The 20832-nt window shown below is 45.5% G+C and overlaps 1 protein-coding gene across 1 annotated transcript in view; it reads left to right on the forward strand.

The window, feature by feature from the left end:
* The window catches only part of plekha6 (pleckstrin homology domain containing, family A member 6), a 56320-nt gene that overhangs the window by 19001 nt on the left and 16487 nt on the right, over window positions 1-20832 (forward strand). Inside the window, 10 exon segments of the mRNA XM_034287264.1 lie at window positions 12611-12726; window positions 12879-13460; window positions 15960-16172; window positions 16174-16486; window positions 16681-16767; window positions 17599-17652; window positions 18146-18226; window positions 19577-19645; window positions 19844-19924; window positions 20654-20803. Of these exon segments, the coding sequence (XP_034143155.1) occupies window positions 12611-12726; window positions 12879-13460; window positions 15960-16172; window positions 16174-16486; window positions 16681-16767; window positions 17599-17652; window positions 18146-18226; window positions 19577-19645; window positions 19844-19924; window positions 20654-20803 (1746 nt within the window).

Genomic DNA, 20832 nt, shown 5'->3' on the forward strand with positions numbered 1-20832 from the left:
AATCTGTTGGACAAGCCAGAGGTTCTTCAAGTCATTCGACTATATTCTGTTGGACAAGCCAGAGGTTCTTCAAGTTATTCGACTATAATGTGTTGGACAAGCCAGAGGTTCTTCAAGTCATTTGACTATAATGTGTTGGACAAGCCAGAGGTTCTTCAAGTCATTTGACTATAATGTGTTGGACAAGCCAGAGGTTCTTCAAGTCATTTGATTATAATGTGTTGGACAAGCCAGAGGTTCTTCAAGTCATTCGACTATAATGTGTTGGACAAGCTAGAAGTTCTACATTCTAGTACTGTGTATCGCCAGAAGTTGGTTCTAGAATATATTTTTACAAATATTAAGCACTTTTGTTCTTGAAGGCATTTTATCTATGATTCACAATAAATGATTAACAGAAAGGGCGTAATCCTAACTCTACTGATATGAGCTCAGCTCAGCCCATACAATAACAACATCAGACTGTAAATACTTTTTTTTGGAGAGCTCCAAACAGGGAGAGCCACCTGGGTGTGATGTTCCAACCTGACCGTACCCTGCAGCTCCCTCAATAAGTGCAGGTTGAGTTAACAGAAACAGAGGTGTGGTTGGAACCTGGAATAGACCTTATTTATGACCAGGGCAAACCCAGCCATTACAACACTATCTGTCTAAAACTGTCTCCGACGTTATCTGGCCTTACCAGTTCAGACTTGTAAAAGGATATAATGTCACACAGAAGCCTATCAGCTCACAGCATTTTTCAAAAGCAGAATTTCCCCCCTGTGGACTGGAGTAAATTATTAAAGCAGAACACTAGGTCTGGGTGTGGTGTGAATGACTGCTTTACTACCGTCTTAAGATTGAGTTACAGCTTCAGGTGTGTGTGTGTGTGTTTCTGAGTGTGCCTCAGTCAGTGAAGTAAGCCATTGCCTCACCTTCTCTGGCAGAGACAATTCTGTCTCATATCAGGTCTCTTATGAAAGGGTATCTTGGCTTCCAGCAGGCGTTTGTTCTACTTCCTATCGTTCTATTCAAGTCTCCCCTGCCTGAAGAAATGCCAACCAGTTCCACTGCTACCTGATCTCCTCCACACGGAGCACAGGTGCTTTTGTCTGCATTTCTTTTGTGTGTCACTACTGTTGCAGATACATCAACAGTATGGACTCTGTGTGGACTATGCACAGTGGGTTATCTAATAAATCCATAGCTAATTTCCATATTTGTACTTTTCTATATATCCACGTAACAATTCACATTTTCTGTTTCGGTCGGATTGCTTTCCTGTGGTGTGAAATGGGCTCTAATTAAGACACAGCATCTGTACCAAGTTCCCTCCGAGTTGTCACCTGAGTGGGAGATATTTCAGTGTTATCTGTTCTCACAGACATCTGAAGATTCTGCATTCTACTGTGGAACTGCTTACGTGTATATTTGGGTTATGTGACAGAGCAGGAACGGGAGGAGGGGGGGGGGGAGAGAGAGAAAGTGAAAATGGTGAAGCTGAGTGAGGGGAGAGAGAGGGGAGAGACAGATGGAGAGAGTGAGGAAGACGAAGGTGAGCGGGGGCCTGGAGACCTGTGATCATATTACATGCTAAATGGTAAAACTATCACCCAATCCATTCTATCATCTGGCGTTCACACTGTCATCAGGGTTCACGTAATCACATTGTGAAAGGACCTGAGCACGGCCCAGAACTAAGCGGGACGGTGAAAATGCACAACTCCAGAGCCTCATCAGGTCTCTTGGGTTGTTTATATGCTCCCGGAAATCCCCAAGCATTCAAACTCAAGACACTTTCCCAAACGGGGATGGCTCACATAAGGGAAAACCAAAACAGCGTCACAGCATGTCCGGCTCAGGGGGACAAATGGGTCTTGCGTCTTCGCCGGGCAGCCTGCTCCTCAAACTCCCTGAATGCACCTGTTTTATAGGGGCAAGGAGACAGGTACTCACCTCCCTAGGTGTTAGTGGTACCACTGCAGGGTCCTAGGCCCCGCCCCATGCCTGTTCTGTCCATGTAGTATTACCCTTTTCTACACTCCCCTGTCATCCTCAGTAAGGACTGTCCTTATGCATTACATCATTTACATTTTTTCCTTCTAGTAATTTAGCGGAATGGTCTATCCAAAGCAACGTAGCGTTAATTAATTCTGCACTAACTAGGTCGGTCAACCACACATCTTAGTAGTAGTAGGTACACTTACTTCAATAAGGCTATCACTGAAGTCAGTGCTGGAAGGAAGAAAGGAAAACATTTATAATAATACGAACTACAAGCTTCAGTTGACTTAAGGCAAAGGGGGGAAGGGGGGAGCTGTGGAGTTATTTTAGATCATTTTTAAAAGGGTTTTCAGAAGTCATCTGAAAATAGACAAGTACTCTGCTGTCCCGGCTTCAAGGGGAAGCTGGTTCCAGTGTTGCTGTGCCAGGACAGAGAAGAGTTGTAAGTGGGCTGAGGCGGCACACCACAACGGAGGGCCTAGAAAACAGACCCGAACCCAAACAGGCCAACCCAATGCAAGACGCGCTGACGGATGGACGACGCAAGCGCGTGGGAGAGGACAGGCGGATGACGCCCGCCGGGCTGCTTTCCGTGACGCGTGTCTGCTTCTTTCCGTAGGCGTCTAACACCTCGTGGCCCTCCTCGCACTGCGTGTGCCGCGGGGGTCACTATGACGACTGTGGAGAAACGGATGCCACCAGTGGTGGACGACATACCGCCGTAGAATGCGCAAGATCTACACGTGTTTCACATAGTAATATGTGCGATGGGATATTATCATAGGATATAAGCATAGAAGACGATATATTGGCGATATATTATAGATGAATGTGGGGATGTACACATGAGCAGTTTTAGTGCGACTTGAATAGATGCAGGGAGATGGGCGAGGTTTTGAGTCCTGCACTGTGCAGCGGTTCAATAAACACTTTGGACGTGGCTTGATGTGGTGACCGATGTGCTGCTGGTCTCTGTGATGTGCTGCTGGTCTCTGTGATGTGCTGCTGGTCTCTGTGATGTGCTGCTGGTCTCTGTGATGTGCTGCTGGTCTCTGAGATGTGCTGCTGGTCTCTGTGAGAAACAACGGCCAGTTGCAGAGGGACACCCATTTTGGAACACGGGTGTCCGAGGTGGAAGGGGCCAGCTATAATTCTGAAGGGGAGTCATTATTATGAACTGGGTGTCAACACATTTAGAACAGTAAACAGTCATATGTTGCCATACATGTGGCGTAGAGTCTCCTTTGAACCAGGTGTTCAGAATGCCGAGAGTGCTGATAGGCTGATAGCTGTGGTATATAGGGACGGTTGGATGTCTTTGGCCCTGATTTATGGGACACCCAATCATGACGTAGAAGGCCACGAAACCACCACATTCAGAAAGCGAGAAAAGTCAACACTCATGGAGCTTTAGAGACAGTTGCTTAGGAACACCAGGATTAGCAAATATTTACTAGTACATGCAAGTGGCACAGAAAAGGTTATGCACTTTTTATTATCTTACCCGGCACAGCCTGAAGTGGACCAGTCACCTGTCAGAGTCAGGCTTCTCTTCAGGTTCTTCATTTCCCGCTACTGCATCAACTCTTGTTGTTGCTCACTCTTTGGGGGGTTTCTGGGCTGGGAATCGGTATAACAATTTGTGCAAACTATTGTTGTAAAAAGGGCTTTATGAAATACATGTGATTAATTGATTACCTGGTAAAAATTATGTTTGCTTTATATTTACATATTCTGTTGTGAATGTGTGTGTTTTACTGTGTTGGCTGCTACAGATGTGACCCAGTTGTTTGTTGGATTCATTCTATATTTTATAGAACTTCTGCTATCAAAACATGAGAAAGCATACATTAATTAATAAAACATTCTAAAATCTAAAGAAACACAATGTCCACTTGTAAATGCTTGCATGCTGTTGTTCGGAAATTCCATATACAGTATCTTACAAAACTACGCCCCTCACATTTTTGTAAATATTTGATTATATCTTTTCATGTGACAACAATGACGAAATGACATTTATCTACAATGTAAAGTAGTGAGTGTACAGCTTGTATAACAGTGTACATTTGCTGTCCCCTCAAAATAACACAACACAGCCATTAATGTCTAAACCGCTGGCAACAAAAGTGAGTACACCCCTAAGTGAAAATTGGCCAATTGGCCATTCTCCCTCCCTGGTGTCATGTGACTTTTTAGTGTTACAAGGTCTCAGGTTTGAATGGGGAGCAGGTGTGTTAAATTTGGTGTCATTGATCTCACACTTCCTCATACTGGTCACTGGAAGTTCAACATGGCACCTCATGGCAAAGAACTCTCTGAGGATCTGAAAAACATAATTGTTGCTCTACATAAAGATGGCCAAGGCTATAAGAAGATTGCCAAGACCCTGAAACTGAGCTGCAGCACGGTGGCCAAGACCATACAGCGGTTTAACAGTACAGGTTGTACTTGCAGGCTGGTTCATCTCTTGTCGGTTCTATCACAACAATTCACAGGTGGATCAAGTTCATTATAACTCAACAAACAGCAACATAAGCACATGATTTACTAATACCGGGGGCCATGCTTTGAAGAACACTGTACAAATAGAACACATTTAATTTCTATTCACTATGTTTTGTAAGTGATTATGTGTGGGCTATGCCCTGCCCCAACGTAATGTTCTTTCCAAGGTAATGTACAGAGCAGAGGTGTTTATGCCTTATATACAGTATGTCACAACCTTCAGCAAATCAGCATTCATGGATGGACCGGTTTCCAAAGCGGTATTAACCAGTGTGACTGAGCACGTGTCTCCATCCGCTTGGTAAATACCGCAGCGCTGTGCTGCTCTAGCCAGTCTGGCATTCCAAGGCCTGTATTGACTGGTAATATGTTAAAAATGTCTTTCTTGCCCGCATGTCCTGCCGGCTACCTAGACACGTCTTAAGGTTTTCCGTAGTTCACCATTGTAAGAGCATTGCGCTTGTGACACCAGGGTTTGGGGTTCAATTCCCGCGAGGAGCAATTTTGAAAAAGCGAATGCACTCACTTGTGTCTATTGCTCAGGATGAGAGCAATCAGCTAAACAACTTGAAATGTAAAATGTTTCTGTTAGTGTGGACATATATGTTCTTTTGGGGCACCGGTAAGTGTTCTGGTTGACACACAAACTGTGGCCTGCCTTAGAATAGTGCAGATTTAATATTGATGAAGGGGTGTTATATAAGCACAGTGCAGCTGTGGTTTGTCTGATGGCTGTCTCTCTCTGCTGATTGGCTTCAACCACTGAGAACCGACAGTGTGTGTGTGTGTGTGTGTGTGTGCATGTCTGTGCGTATGAGCGTGTGCGTCTGTTTCCACCCAGACCCAGATTCACAGATGTACACAAACAACCCTCATAATAACATTCTGAGCTCCACTTAGAAACACGTAGGTTACACTCAAAACCCAGTCTCTGACCACAGCCCTCTTATAATCACTGCCACAGCCATATATTTGGATAAATATACAGCTCTGATCACTATCATTAGTATAACACACACACACTCACACACTCACCAGACGATGTGTTTCCAGTGACAAGGTATCCACAGGATGGTGGTGTCTGCTATAAACAGATTTCTGTGAGGAGGTACACATTCCACATTCTTTGGGATCTGAGGGCCCATTCCCAGGACATGCTAGAGATACAGAAACATAGATATGCAAGATGTGGATATGGTGGGCATTATAGCAGGCATATGGAGCGGTTGTAGAGCTATAACGAACTGTGCTGTGTGGAGAAACAACCGTAGGGAGAGTTCAGAAATATAGAGCGAGCTGTGCAGTGCAGAGACACACATAGATATATAAATTATAGATACAGTAAGGACAGCTGTGTTGTGGAGCTGTATAGTATAGCATGTCTATATATGGGATGGTATGTGTTCTACGGAATCAGAGATACTCAGAAGTTGATCTATTTCTCATCCTTCTCTGCTACAGTCCCATACTCCCACTTCCAAGCCTGACCTGTCTGTCTGTCTACAGTCCCATACTCCCACTTCCAAGCCTGACCTGTCTGTCTGTCTACAGTCCCATACTCCCACTACCCAGCCTGACCTGTCCTGTCTACAGTCCATACTCCCACTACCCAACCTGACCTGTCTGTCTGTCTACAGTCCCATACTCCACTACCCAGCCTGACCTGTCTGTCTGTCTACAGTCCCATATTCCCACTACCCAGCCTGACCTGTCTGTCTGTCTACAGTCCCATACTCCCACTACCCAGCCTGACCTGTCTGTCTGTCTACAGTCCCATACTCCCACTACCCAGCCTGACCTGTCTGTCTACAGTCCCATACTCCCACTACCCAACCTGACCTGTCTGTCTGTCTACAGTCCCATACTCCCACTACCCAGCCTGACCTGTCTGTCTGTCTACAGTCCCATATTCCCACTACCCAGCCTGACCTGTCTGTCTGTCTACAGTCCCATACTCCCACTGACCCAGCCTGACCTGTCTGTCTGTCTACAGTCCCATACTCCACTACCCAGCCTGACCTGTCTGTCTGCTACAGTCCCATACTCCCACTGCCTAGCCTGACCTGTCTGTCTATCTACAGTCCCATCCTCCCACTACCCAGCCTGACCTGTCTGTCTGTCTACAGTCCCATATTCCCACTACCCAGCCTGACCGTCCTGTCTGTCTACAGTCCCATACTCCCACTACCCAGCCTGACCTGTCTGTCTGTCTACAGTCCCCATACTCCCACTACCTAGCCTGACCTGTCTGTCTATCTACAGTCCCATCCTCCCACTACCCAGCCTGACCTGTCTGTCTGTCTACAGTCCCATACTCCACTACCTAGCTGACCTGTCTGTCTATCTACAGTCCCATCCTCCCACTACCCAGCCTGCCAGTCTGTCTGTCTAGAGTCCCCATACTCGCTCTACCCAGCCTGACCTGTCTGTCTGTCTAGAGTCCCCATACTCCCAGCATTTGCTGTAAACCCTAAAGCTTCTACCTGACCTGTCTACAGTCCCACACTCCCTCTACCTACCTGACCTGTTTGAAAAGAGATCTTGAAAAAGGGATCTTGTGTTCTTATCTTTTTACTCCCCTGGTCAAGCCTCCCCTTCCCCCAGCCTTTTAGACCAGGGTTATGGGATTGTTTATTGCATTACCTTGTTCTCAGCCAGGGACAGACGCCCTTCTTATCAGGAAAATCTGTGTTTACTGTCTGCTGGGACCATTTCTCTGTGGTCAGTGAGACCGTCCATACTGTCCATGTCCTGAAAATAGAGCTGGGGCGATATCAACAAAAAATCAGTATCGCGGTAAGTGGACCCAATTACCTGGATAACAGTACATATCGTTATCGAGGGTACTTCTTAATATTAATTACTCTAATTTAGTTAGCAGAATGTCTAACTGCATTAGAATATGGACAGTTGTACACATAGTCAATGCAATATATATTATCAAGGTATTTGGGTCCATTATCACAATACTGATTTTTGTTGATATCATCCAGCTCTATCTTGAACAATCCTTTGAGCAAACCAAATGTTGTGTTTAACTTTTGACAGCTGATGGATTCTAGCTACATTCATTCAGCCAATCAGAAGTGTCGACGTGTTCGTGTTGACGTGCATGGACCAATATTTATCCTCCCGTTAGCAGCTGGCCAACAGCCCTTTAAAGAGTAGCTATGACTGTTGATGTGATGCTGGCTTTAAGTGGCTTCCTGGGCCTAATTACTGCTGTCTCTTGGACACCCGGTACCACAGAGAGAGATGTGATACCACTGTACCACAGGGCATGTTTGGCTAGCCGGGAACACAGTGTGCTGTATCGTTGCCTCTGTCTCCATGGTGTTCACACACCAGGTTAGATCAGAAGGCACTGGTCACAGAAAGCTTGGGAGTCAGGTTTTACTCATGCACAAGATGGGAAGATTGGAGCTGGCAGAATGGAGGGAGAGGAAGATGAGAGAAGGAGGAGAGGGTTGCAGAGGATGGATGATAAAGGTTAAAGAAATGGGAAGAAAAGAGTTTGGGGAAGAGGAGGGAGTAAAACAGAGCAAAGGAAGGGAGGGAGAGAGGGGTATGTGGTATGTTTGCCATTTTAACAGTCCTGTCTGTTTCTGTGGCCTCCATGAACAGAACAAGATCATTGGTTTCCATGAACACCACTACTCCCTTTAAACCCCCCTCCCCAACATTACATCCCTGCCCTGATTACTGCCACAATCTTGGAGCTAGAGAGGGAGAGAAAGATGGAGGGACATGGGTAAAGAGGATGGAAAAGGAGAGGGACAAATGTGTATAGACAGAGTGAGAGAGAAGGAGAAAATGTAGATCTCTGTTCAGATCATTTGACATTCACCATAATATCTGTGTATTCGGTCCACTAAACAGCCACCGTTCCGGTTCCAGAACTGAATATGAAGTAAAACACGTTTCTCTTCACTACCTAAAGGTGCGCGATGGCTAGCCCTACACGCTGGACCATGTTGTGTATCATGTTAGATACCCGCGGGTACTGATGCTGCTGTTTCCAAGGCTTGCGTCAGCATCCTCTCTCCATTCGGGAGCTCCCCCAGCACTCTCCACCGCGGCAGGAAATGACGCTGAAGGCGTCCTGGTCACGTGACCTTCTGCCTCCTCTGGATGAATGAATCTCTGGTGTCTCTGTACTCTACCAACCGATACTTAACCCCTCCCCACTTCCCTCTGCTACCAACCCACAGCTTCTCCGCTTCAATGGAATATTCACAGGTTCTGATTCCCCTTTATTGAATGTGCATCCTTAAAGTATCGTCTTGTGTCCCCTTCTGTAGTTTTTTAAAACTGATACTCAGTGGTTATAATTAACCACACACAAACACCAAACGATGTCTGGACTACTTATCATCTTCTCACCAGGCAGTGAAGAGTGTTCGCTATGTCCCGGCTATAATTAACTAGCCTGGGATAAATATAGAACTTCGGGAACAACAGCCTGACAGAGACGCTTACATCACACACACACACACACACCATGATGAGGAGATGAGACGAAAAGGAAGGATGTTTTGTGGACAGGCATTGGTCATCATGTCTTAGGCCTTGGCCTTAGTGAATCACTGTGGAGAGACGGGCATAAAGTCATCAATAATACCTTAGATTGTTTTGTCTATCATGTCTAATATATTACAATACCATGTTCTCTTTGTAGAACCCTCATATTCTGTCGAGGGTTCTTACAATGAAATAGGTTTCTTGGTAGAACCCTGTTCTTCCACCAAGACACCATTTAAAATCCTTCATTAATCTTTTAAATCAAATGCTGCCAATTGGCAACCTGTTGACCTAAATGTATGTGAACTAAACCTGCTAGCTGCATAGGAAAAGGTGGCACATTTTGGCTCTTGTAGAAGATTGAGTCACTACACAGGAGGGACTGTTTTTCTCTGGTACCAGTACTGCCGTGTATGTGTGTTCAGGGTAAACAGCCACATACACACACACACACACACACACACAAACACACACTAGCACAAACACATGTGCACCGGGCACACTGTTTGTACCTTGTGAGTGTAGGACTGGTTTGACCACTGCATGGAGGGGTGGGGGTTGTTGCGCAACAGTTTGAGAACCCAAACACACCAGACGGTGGATTTTCTGTCTCGGGGAGTCTGTTGACACCATGTGATGAGTGACTGGAGATCTATATAACCATGTCTTCCCTTGAACACCCACCTTTAGTCTCTGTCTTCACCTTAGTAGTGTACAACTGAAATCTGTTAGGTCTTATTTTTGAAGACAAAACAGCAGAGAAACCAGCTGTGAAGCTGCCAGTCAAAATGTCAAGCTACCTATAACGGCAAGTAGTGTTAAGTCAGTCGGGGGGCAAGCTATGTATAACATCTAGTAATGTTCAGTCAGTCAGGAGCCAGGCGGTGTATTACAGTTAGTAGTGTTCAGTCAGTCAGGTGCCATGCTCTGTATTGTTCTATATCCTGGCACCAGACCAGTTTTCTTCTATGGGCGTTCTTTCTATTCGTTATTATGACTGCGTCTGTGTGTGTGTGTGTGTGTGTGTGTGTGTGTCCCAAGCCTCCCCAGTCCCAGTCCTTCCGGCTGGTGCAGAGCAGCTCTATTCGCTGGCAGACTGTTAATGTGCTGACAGAAGGACGGAGGGCTGGAAAGGTTGTTAACACACACAGGGGCCTCAGAGACAACTTGGCCAATATTAATGTACGCAACGCTGGCACCCACAGCTACACCCTAGTTACAATGTCAATTAGGATGGTGTTGTGGTGAAGCGACCAGTGCCAACATGGGAGGTAGTGCCTGGACACTTAATGTCTATTATCTCCTCACCAGTCAAACGGTAACTCTTGAACTGAAAGTGGTTGAGCGTCCCCAGTTTTTTGTAACGAATTGTATGCTGTGTTCATTCCACTTCTAACACGAACAACCCTTAAGGGTCGACAGTGGCTTGAAGGAACCCGGAAGGGCTTTCACACCAAGATGACTAATTAACTTTACAGAGTCAACATTTGCAATGATTAAGTAAATCTAGTGGCAATTATGTTTCCTTTATCTCCACTGATTAGGGTGGACTTCCTCACATTAGTTTCTCCCTACTGTGTGAGACATTCCCTGCTTCCCCGTCAGCTTGTTGGACTGCGGCCAGCTAATACTCCGCTAACAGACAGTAGTCCTCACATGCCTGCTGTTACTGAAGGCTATCAAGGCCTGATCTCATGACTCTTCCCATGATTATCAGTTGCTGTCAAACACCTTGTGACAATGCCTGTGTTTCTACCCCATGGGGTGGGGGGGCTTGAAGGGCTTTCCGAATGTGTCACTGTGGAGCATGTAGATGCCGCCATAGCTGGTAGATGCAGCAAGGTGGCATCTCGTTAGTGTCTGAATGGTCGGTGGTTCTAATCCCCTTAGCGCCAAGGTGAAAGCTATGTCGTTCTGTCCCTTGAGCAAGACAGTTAACCCTAATTACCCCTCCACCCCGTCATATTCCCTCAGGTTGTTGCTGAAACTAGAAATGTGGTTGTTATTCAAAATTGCCTAAGTAACGGCACAGATAAGTACAGTAGTCAGTGGTATGGGGCCTTTGACATATAGTGCTTAATCTATTAGTATGTTCCTCTTTGTGTGTCATTGCCTTATCTGTTGTGTGTCGGTGGTGACTGGGGTCTTGAAGGTTCAGCTGGACACGTGTCCAAGCTCTGCATCTAACTGACACTGTGTGTACTCGGCTCACAAGCTCACGTGTTTTGGACAAAGTATGCACTGTCTTTCAAATATTTTAGGGCCCCTCAGAGGTGTTTCCATGTAGATGTGCCCTGTTAGCTCAGTAACTGATCCTTAAGTGTCTGTGGACCTGTGATGTAACATGGTATGTACATGGTTCTACTGCCCTCTTCTGTCAGATGAGAGACATTACAGTGTATCGTCCACTTCCATGTTGAAGTGAATAAAACTGACGGGTGACGCAGCTAACTAATTATAGTGCCACCAAGGAAGAGACAAAGAAGCTAATGGATGTATTATTATTACATTTTTTTAAGTATTTCTTTCAGGATATAATTTCATACCAATGAGATATGCTGTAGGTCTCACTGCACCGTGACCTCTCTAGGATCCTCACCCCTGACCTCTCTAGGATCCTCACCCTTTACCCTCACCTTCCCTTGACGTTTGTGTACCATTATGTCATCAATCAATTTGTTCTGAACTCTGACCTTGATAACCTCTGACCCTCACCAATTTCTCCTCTCCTTCCTCTCAAAACAACCTGCGAGGACCCTTGAGCATAGCTGTCCACCCTTGTGCCTGTGTAGAGACCCCAGATGAACTTATTTCATGTAGGTAGTATTCCTCGTTTGTTCCTTAATTCACTAATTCCTCTTCACTTTCTCCCAGTCTACTGGGATTAGGGGGATGGGGGGTACACAATGTTTTACTGTGGACTCATAGATGGGGGACGCTGTTTTGCTACTGCATGTTATTGGATGCTGGACTTGTTACACATGGCTTCACAAACTGCAGGCAAGTCGCGATTGACTGATCTACAAATCAGTTTGCATCATGATTGTACACATTTTATTTGTAGATCAGTTAGCGATTCATAAATTGCCCCACACTATTTTTAGAGATTTGACTCTCTTGAACTGAGTCATTGGCCATTGTCTGACTTGTGAATTCCATTATTGATATCCTTTAGCACTGCAGTGCCATATTAAAGTGATGATACGTCCAATAACCTGAGTGCTACTAACAACTGTGGTTTTGTTATGCATGTGGTAACTACTCACTAATACACCATTCAGCTAAATGTTTTATGCAGTGGTCACTTTGTATAATAACAGTTTAACAAATACAGCTGTTTGATATTCCCCCACAGTTCTGTGCTCTGTATGAAAAGTTGATTGGCCATTGGCAATGATTCAGTGTAACATGCATTGTCAATCCGTGTGACATCCGTGTGTTTTTTTCATTCAAATGCATGGCTGCGATGATGAAGATTAAATTCCTCATGATGAAGGTTCATGTGAAGTAAAGCTCTCTTCTTTGTCTTTTCCAGGTTTGGTACGAGGGGGAGGAGGACGGTGAGGTAAAGGCCCCCATTGTGTTCTGTGTGCAGGCGGAACACGCTGGAATACGGACATATTACTTCAGCGCTGAGACAGCCGAGGAACAGGAGGAGTGGGTTGATGCCATGAACGAGGCTGCACAGGTCCAAATACAACCTTCATATAGGTACACAAACACCTGGACAATGTCCCATCTCAGCAGTCGGCCTGCACTCTCTCCATACCCCCCCCCCTCTCTCTCTCTCTCTCTTTTCCTCTCTCATTCTCTGACTCTCTCCCTAAATAACTCTCTCTCCCTCTCTAACTTTCTCTCCTTAGGATCACCAACTCAGAGGCCACCACACCCACAGCGGAACTCCGCGGTAACACCATGGTAACCAAAGGACCGGAACCACACGCCCAGACAAACATCGAGGAGGATGACCAGAACAATGACCTCCGAGACCCAGATCGCGGACCACGAGAACCCGCCCATCACAAGGTCAATGGGGTCAACAACGGGAAAACGCCTCCACTCTCCCACATGGAGCAGGAGGAGAGGATGGGGGTAGAGAGAGTGGAGAGGGGAGAAAGAGGAGGACCTGCACCGGGGGGTGCTCACCAGCCCCATCACCAGCCCAACGGATGGGGCCCCTACGGCCCCCCAAACGGGCCCCCACACCATGGAAACGGACCCCCTCAGGGAAACGGACCCCCTCAGGGTAATGGCCGCCTGCCCCAGGGACCTCCAGAGGGAGGGCCGAGAGACGGGAGGGAGCAGCCTGAGAATGTAGTGTTGAGACGGGGCTTTGTGCCACGGACCAACCCTGAGAGACAGGCCCAGAGGAAGAGCTCCATGACACAACTACAGCAATGGGTCAACCAGCGCAGAGGAATGGCTGTACATGAGGACCTGAACAGGTAGAGTTGGACAGAGGGCATAAAGAGCAGGAAATATACACAGACAAATAGAAACAGATGGATATAAAAAGTCAGAGGAGAGACAGCGAGAGATGGAGACTAGGGTTGTCAAAAATATTGATACTTTGATAGTACCGCAATACCAAATTTCTAAAACTGTTCTGAGCTTAATTAATTTAGCATTCGGTAATGCTAAAAAAAATGAAAAAAAGAACAAGCATCTGAGCACTCTGTACCTTTATTAAGAAAATTGCGTGTTTGCTTCTTTTATGTAAAAATGTGTTTATTACAAAAAATCCCGAGAGGGACAACATGCACTCCAATTGATAACAAAACAAGGTTGCCAAGATTCAGACAGGAGTGGTTACAATGCAAGGCACATGAGCTCAGAGGCCCGCACTCTTGGAAAAAGAAAACAGCAGGAGTGCTGTGTGGAAATACTTTGCTTATGAAGGTGAGAGTGAATTAATGCATAACCTATAAGTTAAAAATGCCTAATTGAAAAAGTTAAAAATGTCCTAATTGAAAAAGGGTAAATGTGAAATTAAGAAAATTAGCTAGCTAACTCGCTCTGTCCAGTGAAAACCGTCTGTCCCTTACCAAGAGTAAGAGGGATGGAGTATTTCTCAGTATACCATATATGGGCATCTATGTAGGTCAGAATCTGACTGACTGATTTACCCGCAGGATAGCAATGAACACATAGCAAAAAAAACAAAGAATATTTATTTCCTTTGTTTTTACTTTCCTGTTTGTTCTCATGACATGTTTCTAGAAGCCTCTTGTCAAACACTTTCAATGTATTTTAAAAATATATTGGTTGATCTAGCTAGCAAACCTACCAATGTGTTAGTTAAACTGGTTTGCTTGCTTGCTCACTGGTTATCTCTCTCTGTAGCATTCAATTGAAGGCAGACAAATACCATACAGTGAGGGGAAAAAAGTTTTTGATCACCTGCTGATTTTGTACGTTTGCCCACTGACAAAGAAATGATCATTCTATAATTTTAATGGTAGGTTAATTTGAACAGTGAGAGACAGAATCACCACAATAAAATCCCGGAAAACGCATGTCAAAGATGTTATAATATGATTAGCATTTTAATGAGTGAAATAAGTATTCAACCCCTCTGCAAAACATGACTTAGTACTTGGTGGCAAAACCCTTGTTGGCAATCAATGGTCTGACATTTCTTGTAGTTGGCCACCAGGTTTGCACACATCTCAGGAGGGATTTTGTCCCACTCCTCTTTGCAGATCTTCTCCAAGTCATTAAGGTTTCGAGGCTGACGTTTGGCAACACGAACCTTCTTCTCCTTCACAGAGTTTCTATCATGTTTTGGAGTTCTAGTAATGATCATGCTTTGTTATCGAATATTCAGTTACAGTCCAATCAATCTCTTTTTTTGTTCTTATCGGAGGATTTTCTATATTTTATCTTTTAGTACATAACATCATGACAATGAAACATCAATTAAACATGTACCATCAATAATCAACTGCTATTTTATATGTAATAAACCGGACTTCGTCACTCCCGGCTCCGGAGCAAACAATTCAACTCTCAAAACAGAGTGATATGAACTATTGCAAATTTTGTCAAGTAGGTTTCACTTACCTATTTATGATGCTGGCATTTCAGTCAGCTGGAGAGAACTGAAAAGCAAACACTGTCGTCGTGAAGATATTAAAGTCCCATCTGGGTCGCCAAATTGCGCAATTTATCAAAATAAAACTTCTGGTTTAACAGTTTATAATTTCAAGTTTAACTATATGGATCCACGGGAACAATTGGCCCAGCACTGACAGAGAATGAGTACAGAAACTAGCAGAGTATCATCATGACAGATTGTTCTGATTGTGCATTTCAAGTTTCAAGCTTATATTCTCTTCCAACAGTACATATGACTGAATTAGCATTTGCAGAATGTACATACAAGGAATAGTAGCCACTATGAGGTAGTCTAAAAATGCAAGGTGACACAAATAGCTCCAGGAGACACAGAAACTCTTAGAAGGTTGGTTGCCCAGACAACCCGGTCAAAGACTGAGATATATCAATCTAGACAGTTACTATATTGGGACTTTAGTTAACTATGCTCTTCCCAATAAGAAATAGAGCTCTGTTCACCTGTAGGATGTAAGTAATATGTAGCCTGTTTGAATGTGGACAAAAGCATTTCCTTCATCCTCTTCTGTGTCTCCACTTCCTCTGTGTCTCTCTCCTTCCTCTGTGTCTCTCTCCTTCCTCTGTGTCTCTCTCCTTCCTCTGTGTCTCTCTCCTTCCTCTGTGTCTCTCTCCTTCCTCTGTGTCTCTCTCCTTCCTCTGTGTCTCTCTCCTTCCTCTGTGTCTCTCTCCTTCCTCTGTGTCTCTCTCCTTCCTCTGTGTCTCTCTCCTTCCTCTGTGTCTCTCTCCTTCCTCTGTGTCTCTCTCCTTCCTCTGTGTCTCTCTCCTTCCTCTGTGTCTCTCTCCTTCCTCTGTGCCCCCCCCCCCCCCAGTCCTTCTCATTACTTCTCAGTGAATCGGGGGGCACCAGGGGACTACTACAGTGTGTACGGCAGCATTGTGGGCGGCCCAGGCTTCGTTGAGGAGTACCCCCTCTACCCACCTGGCGTTCGCCCGGACAGCATCTGCTCCGTGTCAGCCGTTAGCTACGACCGGCAGGGCCACCCTCGCTGGACCACAGAGGAGAAGAGACGCTCGCTGCGGGACAGACCCCCCCTATACGCACCCCCGTCGTCACGCGACCCATTCGCCCCCCCCACCGGGCCCGGCCTACTACGGCCAGATGGACGCAGCCCAGACCTCCATGAGGCGTCTGTCCATCCAGCCCAGGTCTAGGTCCGTCCCCAGATCTCCGTCCTCATCCACGGGTGGGCCCTACTCGCCCGGCCCTCATAGCTTTGTGTCCCCCGCCCGCTCGCCCTCTGCGCTGTTTGACAGAGGACCTGGAAGGTTACGGGAGGATGTGATCTATGCTGACCCCTCGGTGTACGGGCTGAGAAGGTCTCTGAGTTCACCAAAGGTGAGAGTTTATGTGTGTTTTTGGTGGGTGGGGGGGGGGGATTGTTTGTATGGTTTTTGAGAATGTGTTTATTATGATTGAGACCCCTAGACCACCTGATGGTAGGACGTCTTACTTGGTGATAGTGTTGCTATGCCTTGCTAGCCCAAGATCAAAGTGCTCTGGCAACCTCCTGGTGATCTCTCTAATTTCAGTATGATTACCCTGGAGACAGAAGGTCGCTAAGCCAAGGAATGTACCATTACAACTACCCTGCCTCCCCTTCGCTACACAGCAAAATGGTACGTCCTCCATCAGCGTGTTACACTGTCAGGAGATACAGAGTCCAATGTGGCTTTGTCACTCACTCACACACACACACACACACACACACACACAAATACACATGTTTAGTGGAAACTTGTTCCCCAGATGGCTGTATATCTGTGCTTACAGCCAGCAGTATCTCTGAAGGGTTGCTATTGCTGTGCTTTGCCGCTTTCTACGACAGGTGTTCTTATGTTTATGTCTGTCCTCCCTGTTTCCCTTCCCTCTGGCTGTCTTTCCCTGGTCTCTTTTTCTCTGTCTCTCCCTGGTCTCTTTTTCTCTGTCTCTCCCTGGTCACTTTTTCTCTGTCTTTCCCTGGTCTCTTTTTCTCTGTCTCTCCCTGGTCACTTTTTCTCTGTCTTTCCCTGGTCTCTTTTTCTCTGTCTCTCCCTGGTCACTTTTTCTCTGTCTCTCCCTGGTCTCTTTTTCTTTGTCTCTCCCTGGTCTCTTTTTCTCTGTCTCTCCCTGGTCTCCTTTTCTCTGTCTCTCCCTGGTCTCTTTTTCTCTGTCTCTCCCTGGTCTTTTTTTCTTTGTCTCTCCCTGGTCACTTTTTCTCTGTCTCTCCCTGGTCTCTTTTTCTCTGTCTCTCCCTGGTCTCCTTTTCTCTGTCTCTCCCTGGTCTCTTTTTCTCTGTCTCTCCCTGGTCTCTTTTTCTCTGTCTCTCCCTGGTCTCCTTTTCTCTGTCTCTCAAAACACACTCTTTGTGTCCCTGTGTCTGCTGCTGGTTTCACTGGTGTGTCTACTACTGGGCCTTGCACTGTCCTTGTCTTTATCCCTGTTGATGTAACTGCTGATCCTTGTGTCAGGAGGACATTTTAGACCTACAGCTCCAGCGGAACCTGGAGTACCTGGATCAACAGGTATGTACAGTAGAACCTGAACCTCCAATGTCGACCTCCATAGAGGAACACTCAAACAAAGCACACCTACGTGTAACGTCACAATGTGTTGACAAATTACACAAAAAAACACAATATTGATTCAACCAGTTTGAGTCTAAAAGAAAAGCTGTCTAACTTCCCCACTGAGCTCAGGGTTTTTTGTTGTTCGGTGATAATCCATAAACTGTGTTATGGCCATTCCCAGGTCTGTTGACAGCCTACTTTGTGATGTTTACCACAGTATTCAGATGTGTCGTTGTCCCTGGTGTCACACCTGAACACCAGTTTCCCCCGTTCTTGTCCACAGTCGCCTTCTGTCTCCCCGTCACCGAACCCTTTACAGTGCTCCATGTCCACAGTACCTCGCACGCATTGCACACAAACACCTTTGTCAAGTTAGTCACGATAGAACCACCACGCTGGTCAGGGGCCGGTGCTGGTAGAGAATGATGGACGGTGTGTTTCGCCTCAGGTGACCGGTGGAGATCACCTTATCGGAATGCTAACCAGAATGGTGGAGCGATCCTCCCCTAGAGCAAAGCTCTTCACACAAGTAAGAGAGGAGAGGGTGCCCTAGAGAGGCAGGCTACAGCTGGACATAGAGCCCCGTCAAAACTTGTCCTCAAACAATCCTCCCCATCGGCTAGGATCCACCTAAAATACAAATAGTAAATCAAAACAATGTCACTGACCAATACCAAAAGAATCCCAAAGTCAAAAGAAAAGCTGATGTGTTGACAAATGTGTTGACAAATGTGTTGACAAACCATTTACAAGAGAAATGAGGCATCTCAGAGATTTCAGGGTATATTGGCAATATGACCATGGCTGTATCCAGGCCCTGCGAAGCATCCTACCTAAGAACAGCTGCAAGCCATTGACAATTGGGCACATACCTATGTGCTTTATTGCTTAACTAGTTTAATCAACTGTGTTTGCTAGAGATGGAAGGATGGATACTCTAACCCCTGAGGACTGGCAACAGTACAGGAAATCAGGGCACTTGTAGCCACAGGGCTGCTGGTGAAGAATACAATTGTAGCTGCTTGCGTAGGGTCTCTCTTTCTACAGAGGTCCAACTACTGCCCTCTTCAGGGCTTGTCTAGCCACTAATAATGTAGCATAAGAGGATAAGCTGTCATCTAGACTAGAAAGATTTCCCTCTGACCCCATAGTCTTCCCCAAGCCTGCCTCTCCTCTCTCCATTAGCCCACTCTAGCATGTGACTGTTAGACGCTAGGCTCTGCCCATAGAACACACTTTTGGTTTCATTGTCCCGCCAGTTTGTCTGCCATTTTATTCCTCCTTGTTGCTTCATAGTGCTTTATTGTTATTTGTCTTCCCATACGTTTTTCACGTCATCTCACGTCTTGCGCTTTAGCCTAACAGTGTTTCATAACTTCACTTCACCCCACATCCTTCAACTCTGTCTCCCCGTCATGTTATATCCTCCTCATCCTCCTCTCATACACCATTCAATCTCAGTAATCGATGACATTCATATGACTTCTTGACCGAAGGGAGAAGGGTAGCCTTCTGGCTCGCCCTATTTGCTCTTGCTACTCCACATAACGGAGAATAACAGTTGTTATTTACTATATATGCCATATCTGTATTCATATTCACGCGACGTATGGATGCAATATGTACTATACAGTATTGATGTTCCATGTATTTACTAAGTATGTAGCATGGTGGTTTTCTGCCAGTCCTGCTGTGTTGCTATGTCATTGATTAAATGTCCTATGTTACTGGGTGACCTGGGCACACCTATGGCACGCTGAGTGGAGTGTTGTGTAGGTTGTTTCTTCAAACCTGGCTGTGCCTTACAAAGCACTGGTTTGAACACTGTTCTGGTTAATATGATTTGATTTTAAACAGTGGCCTCTCCCTGTTTACACAGGTGCCACCGTTCCGTGACCTCAGCAGGGATCTTCATCCCACACTGAAGCTCAACGAAATCGAGACCAGCGTAAGGCCGCAACCCGTCATCTGTCTTTCCATAAAACATGTCAAAACAACCCTCTTAAATTGTCCATCTTACAACAGCTTCCTGTCCTCTGTAAACACTCTGCCCTCACAGCCCTGTCCCAGCATCGTAGATTCATGTGTTCTCTGCCACAGTGGCACTTTAAGGGCTTCTTTCATTCTCTCTTAATTCTCTCTACAGAAACTTCTGGGCCGTCTTTGTGAGCAGAACAGAATTCTGAAGGACCAAGAAGCAATGGTTCACAGGTTGAGAATGGACAAGGTAGATAAATACCCCTCACCATTAACACTGAGTATGGACAAGGTAGATAAATACCCCTCACCATTAACACTGAGTATGGACAAGGTAGATAAATACCCCTCACCATTAACACTGAGTATGGACAAGGTAGATAAATACCCCTCACCATTAACACTGAGTATGGACAAGGTAGATAAATACCCCTCACCATTAACACTGAGTATGGACAAGGTAGATAAATACCATTCATATTTAACATTGAGTATGGACAAGGTAGATACATACCCATCACCATTAACATTGTGAATGGACAAGGTAGATAAATATCATTCACAGTTAACATTGAGTTTGGACAAGGTAGATAAAAACCATTCACAGTTAACATTGAGTTTGGACAAGGTAGATTACCTATTATATATGTTGTATGCATCAATTTAGAAAATCCTACAAAAGCATATTTTTGACAAATTTCTAAAATAGTCAATATAAAACCAAAATTTTGGGTATGTGACATGTATGTAAGATTAGATCAACTTCCCAACACACCTCAAAAACCTAAACGTAACCATTAATAGTATGCAAATCAAATACGTAGTCAAATACTAAATAGACCGTGGTTTTGTTCTATGTTTTATGTGGACCCCAGGATGAAACACTTCTGCTTTTGGCAATAACTAATGGGGATTCAAATAAAATCAAAATAGCCAAAGAACGTGGCCTGACAAGTCCCCCATTCCCTTCTGTTCCCAGGACAGCCTAGAGGGGGCGCTTGTGGCCACGCACCAAGAGATGGAACTGTACCGAGGACAGCCGCTGGCTGCAGACAAACTACAGCTCAAGAAGGAGACACTGCAGAACCAGCTCATCAACATCAGAGGAGAACTCTCCCAGGCATCCAGTGTAAGGAAGATTTATAGGGGAGGCAGCAT

Source organism: Esox lucius, chromosome 17 (assembly GCF_011004845.1).
Source record: "Esox lucius isolate fEsoLuc1 chromosome 17, fEsoLuc1.pri, whole genome shotgun sequence".
NCBI classification, from domain to species: domain Eukaryota; kingdom Metazoa; phylum Chordata; class Actinopteri; order Esociformes; family Esocidae; genus Esox; species Esox lucius.